Raw genomic sequence first — 12,286 nt, forward strand, 5'->3', positions numbered from 1 at the left:
GATCCGTTGCTGGACACGGAAAAAGACAAAAGACAAAAAAAAAAAAAAAAAAAAAAAAGTTCTTGTTTGGAAGAGAGCAAAGGGGTTCTAAGAGGGCTTTAAAAAGTGGTAGGGATGTCCAATGGGTGGAACACTTGCTTTACGTAACACACTTAAAAACCTCTCATGCGTGAGTTGGTTTGTATAAGTGGTATTTACCAGACTTATACCTAAACGAATGCAAAGTGAATTTGGAAGTTTTGAATATTGCCAGTGAAAATTAACAGTGGGGCAAAATAATATGATTCATTCTAGTACAGGGGTTTAGTAAAAGGATTTGACAAACTGAGCAGGAATTTCTAAAATAAAGTGATGATTTCATAAACTAGCTTAATAATAGAATGTTCTAGTCAAAGGTCACCAATGACCAATGTGTTGCTGAGTTAATGATCAGTTTTCAGACCTCATCTGTTCCAGCTTCCTGGTAGCATTTGACACAGGTGATCTGCTCATCCTTGATGACCTTCTTCTCTTGGCTTCCGTGACACCCACTTCCTGAGTTCCGACCTTGGTCCTCTTCTCTAGCTGCACTCGCTGCCTTGGTGAGCTCATCTAGCCTCACTTTCAGTTCTATGTGCGGACAATTTGTGAATGTGTATCTCCAGGCCACACCGCTCTCCCACATTCCAGACTCACATAGCCAACTGCATACCTGACATCCCTACCTAGATATGTGCGGAAGACATCTCAGACTCAACATGAGTAAAACAGAACTCCTCATCTTCACTCCCGCAAATCTGACCTACACCATTCCCCATTCTTCCAGTTGCTCTGGTCAAAAACTTAGCTCATTTTTGACTTTTCTCTTTCATTCACTCCCCACAATCAATTGTCCAGGAAATCATGTTGGCTCTGCCATCAAAATATACTACAATCTGACCATTCTCTCTACTTCTACTGCTACTCATAAGCCAAGTCACCATTTAACATGTGAGTCAGATCATGCCCTTCCTCTGCTCAAAGCCTCCAGCAGATCCCATCTCACTTAGAGCCTGCAACACCCTGCTGACCCAGTGCCGTCCCCTTGCTGGGCACCTGCCCATCTTGTCTGATCGACCGCAGTGGCCTCTGTTGTTCTCAGCACACACCAGGCGTGACCCTGCTCAGGGCCAGTGCTGTAGCCATTCCCTCAGTGTGGAGGGATTTTCCCCAGACATTGGCTGACTTCCTCACCTCCTTCAATCCTGTGTGAAAAGCTATTCTGTAAAACTGACTATGTCATTCTCAGCATGAGTTCTTAAAAAAAAAGATCCCAAGCATGTAGTATGTGAAAAGTAAGAGGATTTTATTGACTGTTAAATGTTCTTGGAGAAAACCATTCACATGTAAAAGTTTGACATTTGATATGAGATTTATTCACACTTTTTTTACACATAAATTCTTTAATTTGTGGGACAGACATAATTTTTCATTCTGACAGGACTTTCACATGATTACAGTCACAAAATTGGCACACTATATTAAAATACTAAATCAAATGGAGCTGGACAAAGTACGTGGCTTTATGTCAATTTATTTATTTATTTATTTTGGTGGCTGGCTGGTACGGGGATGTGAACCCTTGACCTTGGTGTTGTAACATCACGCTCTAACGAAGTGAGCCAAATGGCCAGCCATTACACCAATTTAAATCTCAACATGCGCCACTCTTCATACATGATCTTGGAAGTATCTGTTGTGAGCTTACTAAAATATTAAACAGAGAAATGTCTGAGCTCACAAATAATTGTTTACAAAATAAGACCTCTTTTCCTAGTGCTACTTGCTTGTTACAGAAAAATATTACAAACAAAAATTAGTGCTATTCGAGATGTTCATTCAAAATCACATGATATACAAGTTTCAAACCAGTTTTTTCTCTCTCACATAGAGACATCATGATGAACTATGTGAAGACTGAATCACTGATTAAATGCACCTTGTCCACCTCTACCAGCTTAGTAATGACAATTGTTTACTATGTTGACTGGTTAAAAATGAGAGTGAATTAAAACATTTTCAGGTACTGGATACACTCATAATTTGTTTCTAGTTTGGGACTCAAAAAACTGCTAGAGAAACATGACAAAATTTCTATTTCTTCCTGATACAAGAAATTTGCCTAAAAATCTGTAATTATAAAACAGATTTGCTTTTTATAAAGAACTGGCTAATTTTTCTCATGGTGGGAACGTTATTTAGAGATGATTCTAATTTTAATTCGGACCCTCTTTCCCTGGAGGGTAGGAAGGGGTGGCTAAGTATTATGAGGAATATTCGACAAACAGGGACGTTTCAAAGAGGACTACAGAGCACTGTTACAATCAGTCAGCTGTAATAGTTTCCTTTCTTGTGATAATGTAAATCTTAAAGAAAAGAGGTCTCTCATAAGCTATATACAGCAGTTTACACTTCAGTGTTTCTTTTTCACTTGATATACAATTAAAATTAGTTTATGACAAATACTTGTCACATAAATTTATGTAGGCACATTCCATTCTATAGCTTTACTGGAGAGGCGAACTCTTCAGTGGGATCATGATTCTGGATTCCATTTCCTGAATAAGTGGGACTGAAAACAGGATCAAGATTATTGTGCTTGTTCTTTTCCAAACACATTACAGTAAACATACATTAACAAATAGGTGGCCGAGAACGTTCAGAAGACCTGCTGCTTGAAAACAGAATAGAGTTTTGGAAAACATAGGACTGATCTCATGGGCAGAAATATACAAGCTAATAATAGATCAGCTAGCATCCCATGAGATGTTAAAAAACTAAAACAGATCCAACCTGGAGATTTGTTTCATTTGTGGGAAATTAGCAAAGCCCATATTGTGAGAAAAATGGTGATTTCTCGAAAGGTTCTTTGAACTAAAATAAATTTATATAAAACCAAGTAATATTACGTTTGAATGTATCGTGTACAAAGAAACAGATATGCTATACTTGTAAAACTGTCAATGCTGAGTAACAAATGCTGCTGGGAACTGATGGAAAGTGTAAGAGTAAGCAGCAAAATCACACATGATTTTTTGAACTAAAAGACAAGATAATACCTTTTTCCAGAACAAATTATTGTTTCCTTTTCTTGATAGTATATGGGCTTAAACATCCTTGACATGCAACGTGATTGATATTTACCTCTGGGTTGTACTCAGCCTAATTGTGTTCTTATGAAAATCAAGCAAACAGGGTTTCACAGTATGTATCTATGTATGTATATATGCATGTACACTGTAGATAGGGAAAGTCTAACTTATCAAATTAAATTTCAAAACTCTTTAATTGACATATTAAGTTATGCTTTTGGGAGATGACAATTTTGATGAGAAAGGGAAAGTTTAGAAAAAATGTTATTTGTGTAATAATTTTCAGAGAATACGAGGGTACTTCAAAAAGGTAATGGAAAGATTTGTATTATTTTTCAATACTATTTTTCCATGAAATTTTTGAACTAACCTTGTATAGAAATTTACAAAAAAAGGTGATGATGTAAAGTTTACAGCATTCGAGGGTCTGAAAACTATACCAGAAACATAGATACTTGAAAGAATAAATATTTTTTATTGAAAAAAAAGTTGTGTAAGTATTAAAAAATTGACTATCTCCCCTCCCACCAACCTTATAATTAATTCACCATCTCAGCAACATACTATTAAAAAAAAAAATACCTATTAGCTTCAGGGAGAAAGAACATAATTGAAATAGTATGAAAATAATCAAATAGTTTGCACCTGTTGAAATATTACCTGTATAGTACACCAATTCCTCCCAGCCGTGCTTATGCCATGCTGCATTGCGAATGTCTTCCCTGGTCTGAAGATCCTTGTAAGCTTAAATATAACCACACAAAAGAAAGACTTGAGTGAGATGTAATGCCCTACAGTTCAACAGTACATCTGTTAAGATACTGACTTAGCTGGTCATCTAGTTTTCTCAGAGACTACTTTGAGCATTTAGTACAGAACTGAGAAAACTGTGTGCTCGTTAATATGAGCAAAATGATATTAGGCCTTGTGGGAGAAGCAAAACAATCCTCTTCAGTGAATCCAAAATACATCTTTACAAACTAAGTGAAACTCTTCAATAACATGTTAAATGCATAACTAGAAATCATGAGACCACAGATAAGCAATATCAAATTTAATCTTGCTCAACATTATAAAGTGCTACACAGATCTGGGCGAGAGAAGGTGTTCAATGCAGCAGAGAAAGAGCCGAGCAAAGGCCAGCCCAAGCCTGCTGAGTGCTGTGGTGAAGGCGAGGACAGAATCCATGAGGGGAACTGGGAGGCGGCCGAGGAGAGCTGCCTGGAAGGTGTGATTTGACCAGATGGTTCCTAAAGGTTGGCAAGGACATCACTGACATACAGGAACGCCAAGAAAGGTGCTCCAGGCAGAGGGGCCAGCATGGTCAAAGCGTCACACAGGCATTTGGTGTCATGTGCTACACTTCAAAAGGTGTCTCATATGCATGCCTTGGTTTCTGATTCCCAATCTGGGCAAGTTCCTTTCAACTACTCACCAGGAAAATGCCTGCTAGCCATCTTGGTCTGCAGTGTTGGTCAAGACTAAAAGACTGCCTAGTTCTAGTTTGTTTCGGGACACACACCCTGTGCCACAGGACTTCCTTCTTTCTGTAAGAAAACCTACTCCCGTAGGCCTACCAATTTAACTATCTAAAACCAAATTTCCCTCTACACAGGTTGGGGAGGTTTTTTAAGTTTTAATTAAAAAATGTTTTTATGGTGGTAAAATATACATAACATAAAATTTACTACTCCAACCATTTCTAAGTGTATAGTTCAGTGACATTAAATGCATTCACTGTTGTGCAACTCCTGTTTCCATCCATCTCCAGAACTTTATCATCCCCAATTAAAACTCTGCATCCATTAAACAATACCACCACGTCTCCCTCCCCCATCCCGATAACCTCTGTTCTAAATTGTCTCTGTTGCTCTGTTTTTTCTAGGTACCTCACCTAAGTGAATTCATACAATATTTGTCCTTTTGCATTTGGCTTTATTTTCCCATAATGTCCTCAAGTTTCATCCATGTTGTAGCATGTACTGAAATTTTATTCCTTTTTTTGGCTGAATACTGTTCTATTGCATGTAACTTCCACACTCTGTTTATCCATTCATCTGTCGTGGACACTTGGGCTAGGGAGGCTTTTTAAAGATGGCGCTTGAGGGCCGGCCTGTGGCTCACTCGAGAGAGTGTGGTGCTGATAACACCAAGGCCACGGGTTCGGATCCCTATATAGGGATGGCCGGTTAGCTCACTGGGTGAGTGTGGTGCTGACAACACCAAGACAAGGGTTAAGATCCCCTTACCGGTCATCTTTTAAAAAAATAAATAAATAAAGATAGCACTTGAGGATGCTCCTGACTGAGAGTGGTGTGGGAGCAAGGCCACAAGTCCGGCGGGGGAGGGACAGCATCAGGTATAGGGCCAAGAGGAGGCCTGCTCTGCTCTGACCCGCCTTGGAGCCAGACACACTGAGGCCTATGCCTGGCTCTGCTGCTGAAGAGCTGTGGGTTCCTGACGATTTATCTACCACCTATGAGCCACAGGAATCTCATCTGTGGGGGCAGTTGTAAGGATCAAAGGTGATGATTTGTGTAACAGTAAAATAAACAACACCTGAGAGGTGCCTGCTAAGTCTTGGTTCTCTTTCTCTAAAACATATAGAAACCTGAGGGTAAGTTTTGGGGCAATTGAAAATTCATGTCTGCATATCTCAATACTTTTTCCTATAAAGTAGGAATTGGGCAGTGGATATTTGGGACACTGACTGGGGTCAACAGTGGACACCTTGGTGTGAAAGGAAGGTGGAGAAAGGGACTGAAAAGACACAAACACACTGCAATGTGGCCCCTCATGGATGCTCACGCACTGCGTGGCTCCTGGTGCCGGTGCCCCTGCAGGGAAGAGCATTTTGGCGACTCCTCCTCATCGTGCTGCTGCTCTGTGAAGCCTTGGGTCCCCCCCATGGGACAGAGTTAAGGGATCTGCCCTGTGCTCCCCACAGACTCAGTGAGAGCTCTTCCACTCATGCCAGGTGCCTGCCCGTTTGCAGTTCCTTTGCCTGGGAGTCCCTGCCCAGACCTGCCACAGGTACTGATGAGAACAGAGTGCGTGCCTGGCTTGACTCCCACCAGAGTGCCAAAGCACGTGGTGACAGGCCAAGCTTCCTCCATCTGCTCTGACCCATCAGTTCCTGTGTTCATCTACGCACAGGGAGGTCCAGGAGGGTGAACAGGAGCCGGGGGTCTGACTTTTCAGTTTATATCCTCTAGACAGAACATATACTATTTCTGAAATAATAATAAAAACTACTTCACCCACACCTCAAATCCCTAAAGGTTAAATTACATGTAGTATAATCTCAAAAGTCAGGGAAATGCAGAACACATCAAAGATTGTTTCTAAACCTACTACATTTGAAAACTCTGATACTGATAGGGTTGAACCTCAGCTAGCTAGAAAACCCAGCCTTCCAGGATGGTGCTGCCCGTTGGTGTTCTACGGAGCTGAAGTTGCGGCATCTACCATTCAGTGCAGAGGGAAGATCAGTGTGGGAGGCGGAGCTGAACACAGGAGCCTTGGTCGAAGGAGTGATTGCTGAGAGTGAGGATGGGTCTCTTCCCCAGACTCTACAGGAAGGGTTCCAGGAGCACAATGTAAAAACTATTTTTGCCTCAACTTACCCCTTCAGACTTAGGTTCCATTTAGCCAGTCTGCACTATTTGTTGTTTTCTGAGTACTTCTTATAACCTCCTGTCTCCATCACGGTTCCAGCCCTTCCCTCCACCAACACCTGTCAATTCCATCTAGATCCTGAAGTGTAGCTCACATTCTTTTACAATTTTCCCCAAGTACAGGTAATTTTATATCCTTTCATGTCTCCAGAGTACCCTGAACCAACTCCCCATGTTACCTATCACACACTGCCTCACGCCATGGTTATTCACTCGTTTGCTTTATTCCTTGTTAGATCTGTCATTCCTATCTCTGCAAACCGTGAAGCTAACACACAGGGCAGATGGAGTCTCAACACTTGTTGAAAGCAAACAGGTCAAACCAAAAGCTCTCAGTTTATTGATATGGCCTGGAAATTAATTATGCTTTTCCTTTAACTTTATTATTTATTTATTTATTTTTTTTTTTCCTTTTTGTCTTTTTTCGTGTCCGGCAACGGACCGCAACCCTCAGTGTTGTGCCCGTACCAGATCGGGACCAGCAACGGGATTGCAACCCTCGGTGCTGCGCCCGCCCCTCGCTCAGCCAGTGAGCGGGAACCAGTCTGTATGTGGGATCCGAACCCTCGGCGGGAGCGCCGCCGCGCTCCCAAGCGGCGCACTGTAGCAGTGCGCCACCGGGCCGGCCCTCCTTTAACTTTATTTTTTTTATTTTTATTTTTTTTGTCTTTTTGTCTTTTTCCATGTCCGGCAACGGATCGCAACCCTCAGTGTTGCCCCTGTAGCGGACCGGGGACCGGGAACGGGATTGCAACCCTCGGCGTTGCTCCCGCGCCTCGCTCAGCCAGTGAGCGGGAACCGGTCTGTATGTGGGATCCGAACCCTCGGCGGGAGCGCCGCCGCGCTCCCAAGCGGCGCACTGTAGCAGTGCGCCACCGGGCCGGCCCTCCTTTAACTTTATTTTTTTTATTTTTATTTTTTTTGTCTTTTTGTCTTTTTCCATGTCCGGCAACGGATCGCAACCCTCAGTGTTGCCCCTGTAGCGGACCGGGGACCGGGAACGGGATTGCAACCCTCGGCGTTGCTCCCGCGCCTCGCTCAGCCAGTGAGCGGGAACCGGTCTGTATGTGGGATCCGAACCCTCGGCGGGAGCGCCGCCGCGCTCCCAAGCGGCGCACTGTAGCAGTGCGCCACCGGGCCGGCCCTCCTTTAACTTTATTTTTTTTATTTTTATTTTTTTTGTCTTTTTGTCTTTTTCCATGTCCGGCAACGGATCGCAACCCTCAGTGTTGCCCCTGTAGCGGACCGGGGACCGGGAACGGGATTGCAACCCTCGGCGTTGCTCCCGCGCCTCGCTCAGCCAGTGAGCGGGAACCGGTCTGTATGTGGGATCCGAACCCTCGGCGGGAGCGCCGCCGCGCTCCCAAGCGGCGCACTGTAGCAGTGCGCCACCGGGCCGGCCCTCCTTTAACTTTATTTTTTTTATTTTTATTTTTTTTGTCTTTTTGTCTTTTTCCATGTCCGGCAACGGATCGCAACCCTCAGTGTTGCCCCTGTAGCGGACCGGGGACCGGGAACGGGATTGCAACCCTCGGCGTTGCTCCCGCGCCTCGCTCAGCCAGTGAGCGGGAACCGGTCTGTATGTGGGATCCGAACCCTCGGGTGGGAGTGCCGCTGCGCTTCCCAAGCGGAGCACTATCCAGTGCGCCACCGGGCCGGCCCTTATTTTATTTTTATTTTATTTTATTTTTTTTCCTCCTTTAACTTTAAAAACCTTTTACAACTCTGCCCAGAATGTGCTGGCAGTATTATTCGAGCTGTCACTGAGATGCAGCTCCTGTGCTAGCAGAGAGAGAGGCACGAATAGCCACAACTGTGACACCCAGCACAACACAAGGCTCCAGACACTCAGGAGGAGAGTGACATGCACTCGTGGGGAGCGGATAACATCTGAGCCAGGCCTTGGGAGATACCAAAACGGTGCCTAACAAAATTGGGTGGTGATAAGAAAGGCGACAAGAGAAGAGCTTCCGGGAAGGGCTGTGGGAGCTGCCTCTCTGCATAAAATGCAGGCCTGCCTCTGCGGCAGTGTGGGAAGTTGGTCCAGAAACCAACTGGGACCACCCGTGAAAGGCACTCCATGGCTTTGTCACCCTCTATCTCCCACAGCTGACTGTGCCACCTCTCACTCCCATCCCCATCACACCTCTCAGCACCAGCTCAGCACTTGCCACACCTGTGATGCTCAGATCTGCTGTAGCATTTAAGGTGACTGACTGAGATTCATTCCACTGCCTAGTGCAACTTATTTACTAATGAACTCTTAAGTCAAAAACAAAGGAAAAAATACACACCCCAGAGGTGATGCACCATGTACAGCTGCCCAATCTGAGAGAAGAATCCTCCCACTGCTTCGTTACTGTCCTGTCTGAAGCGAATTGCACGAGCCCTGTAAGAGAAAAGCAGTATTCAGATACTGAACTAGGCAAGTTAAAAATCAGTACATTCATCTCCAAACACGGCAAGTTGTTCAGACTGAAGACTATTTTTTAACGATTATCAAACTATCAAATGCAGTTATTTTAATGTAAGTAAAATGTAAATGCACATATATGCAGCTACAATAACTTCTGTGAGAAGTGGACAGTATTTAATGATTGCTAAAAATACAAACAGCAATTTGAGAACAGGTGCTTGAGCTGCTGATTCCTGACATAGTCCAGAAAACTGGCAGAGGATAGGACTTGTCAACTCCAAAAGTGAGGGAAAGCTGGACATAGAACACCCAAGACGCACAGAGTGCTGCATACAAGGCAGGCAGGGGACCGCCCTGGGTGGGTGCAAACCGGGTGAAGGGATCACACCTTCGCAGAGGCAGATGGCAAGCTCTCGGGCATCGTAAGAGGGACTCTGCGGCCTCCTGGACAGCAGCACAGGAAGAGCCATGATGACGGAGCTCTAGGCCATCACTACCACCGTTAGACAAAGCTGCCTCTGGTTTTCTGCTTTCCTTTTTCTTACCAGAGCCATTGGGAAGATAAGTACCTAAAGGCATTCATTATGTATTACTACATATGGAGGAAAGTGCAAATACACATTGTGTCTATGTGTATAACATAAAATTGTGATTAAACTGGTTAAAACTGAGCACTTGTCAAACTTCTTTAAGATTTCCTACAGCAAAAGTTATCAGCTCCTTAATTTAACCACCTTCTTTCCTTCTCACATCAGGTACTTCATTTTTATATTTAATGATGCATATGAATTCCTAAATGTTTAAAAGTGTCTATTTTTCCAAAAGCAGTTTTCTAGAATTAAAGGCAAAAAAGGAACGGGCTTCAAATAATGTAGAAGAAGCAGTTTAGTCTACCAAGACGCTCCACACATGGGTTACCCAGTAAATTTATTTCAACACTGCCCAGGCTCTGGCCTAAAATCACCTCAGCATCCCAGAGTTGATAGGACTTGGGAAGATAGATTCATTCTAATTCATTTAAAAGAGATGGAGTCATATAAAGCAGGACACTAATCTACTAATATTTACAGTGAGTGACAGAACTCTCCAGGGACAAGTGCCTATGTTGGCTTGACCAGTGTACTCTCTTACTGGAGGCAAACCTCATCGGCACTGAATCATGGGCACAGTGGAGTCTGGAATCAGAGCAAGAGCATCTGGCTGTGAATGGTGGAGCCGGGCTCCTCAAGGTCACGTTGAACACCTCTGCTGTCACCCTCCATGAGCTCAGTGCCACAAGTGGCCTGCCCCAAGCCTTCAAGTTCCTCTGTGGTAAAGGAGGGATCTTCTGCTATTGCCCTCATGTTACCCACAAATAATGCTAAATTCTTTAACCGTACATTTAGAATTAAGAGATCAATATCTTCACAAAAATTACAAATCTGATCGATAAATTATTGAAATCAAGCAAATTAAAGTGCATTCTAACTCAGAAGGAATAAAACTGTCTTTCATTGATAGTGATAAATATTCCAGATTACTTATTTCATTCTGAATTTTGCTAATTCAGTTATGGTAGACAAAGAAAACATACTTGCCTTAGATTGGTAATAATCAGAAGAGTTTACTGAAGAGGAGAAGACCATCTTAAATAGTCACCTATGTGCCAAAATGTAAATTGAATGCTGAACTGGCTTTGTAGATTGCTTTTTAAATTTTTTAAATTAAAAATAATTTTTAAAAATATGACCAGTAAGGGGATCTTAACCCTTGACTTGGTGTTGTCAGCACCACCCTCTCCCAAGTGAGCTAACCGGCCATCCCTATATAGGGATCTGAACCTGTGGCCTTGGTATTATCAGCACCACACTCTCTCAAGTGAGCCACAGGCTGGCCCCGTAGATTTTTTTTTAAATAACTGAATAACCTGAGTGCATCCCTGTGGATTCCATGGTGAGCAAGTCTTAACTAGTATTATGCAAAAATCAAACTAGTGAGTGATCCTATTCTGTAATCAACTAATTATTAGTTATAGGTCAAAAACAAAAGAACAAAAAACATAAACAAAAATCCGTGATAAAACAGTACCTACAATAGTAGTATGCAATCAAATATTTCTTAGTTTTCAGATTAAAAGAAATTCTAACTTGCCTTATTTAGCCTTTGATGATCCAAGAAGAAAAGATTCATTAGAAATAAAGATCACAGAACCATTTGTGTGAGATGGAAGAGATCTTAGAAATTATTCAATGCAAAGCAAGAAATTTCATAACTGAAAAAGGACTAGTCATGAAGCATAAAGAAGTTTCAGTCAATGGAGGGCACATGGGACAGTGGTCCCATAAGACTATAACAGAGCTGAAAAATTCCTATTGCCTAGTGACATTATTGCCATTGAAGAGCAACATCGCAGTACTCATGTGTGTGTGGTGACGCTGGTGTAAACAAACCTACTGTGCTGCCAGTCATACAAGAGTGTAGCACACACAGTCACGACAGTACGTGCACTTTTTTTTCCGTTTGGTTTTTGGCGGCTGGCTGGCATGGGAACCAGAACCCTTGACCTTGGTGTTATAACACTGTGCTCTAATGGTACAAAATACTTGATGACAATTAACAACTGTGTTACAGGTTTACGTGTCTACTATAGTATACTTTTTATCATTGTTTCAGAGTGTATTCTTTCTACTCATATATAAAAAAGTTAACTGTAGAACAGCCTCAGGCAGGTCCTTCAGCAGGCATTCCAGAAGGTGTCGTTACCCTCGGAGAGGACAGCTCCATGTGTGTTATCGTCAATAGACGATCCTGACCCCGGTTAAGCCTGGGCTAACGTGTGTGTGTCCTAGTTTTCAACAAAAAAATTTTAAAAGGAAAAAAATAAATAAATTTATAAAATAGAAAAACAACTTATAGAATGAGGACATAAAATATTTTTATACAGCTGTACAATGTGTTTGTGTTTTAAGCTAAGTGTTATTACAAGAGTCAAAAAGTTAAAAAAATTTTTTTTTAAGTTTATCAAGTAAAAAACTACAATAAGCTAAGGTTAACTTATTATTGAAAAATATTTTTATAAACATCATGTAGCCCAAGTGTGCAGT

At 42.5% G+C, this 12,286-nt stretch overlaps 1 protein-coding gene across 1 annotated transcript in view; it reads right to left on the bottom strand.

Annotated features, from left to right (window-relative positions):
• Nucleotides 1-1,302: 1,302 nt before the first annotated feature.
• GBAS (glioblastoma amplified sequence) overlaps nucleotides 1,303-12,286 on the bottom strand; it is a 24,478-nt gene continuing 13,494 nt past the window's right edge. Inside the window, exons 7-9 of the mRNA XM_008580995.1 lie at nucleotides 9,082-9,176; nucleotides 3,771-3,854; nucleotides 1,303-2,590 (exon numbers count right to left, since the gene is read on the bottom strand). Coding sequence (XP_008579217.1) covers nucleotides 2,526-2,590; nucleotides 3,771-3,854; nucleotides 9,082-9,176 — 244 coding nt within the window. The 3' untranslated portion in view covers nucleotides 1,303-2,525. The remainder of the gene's footprint in view (nucleotides 2,591-3,770; nucleotides 3,855-9,081; nucleotides 9,177-12,286) is intronic.

This window comes from Galeopterus variegatus, unplaced genomic scaffold, assembly GCF_000696425.1.
Source record: "Galeopterus variegatus unplaced genomic scaffold, G_variegatus-3.0.2 Scaffold2230, whole genome shotgun sequence".
Classification (NCBI taxonomy): Eukaryota; Metazoa; Chordata; class Mammalia; order Dermoptera; family Cynocephalidae; genus Galeopterus; species Galeopterus variegatus.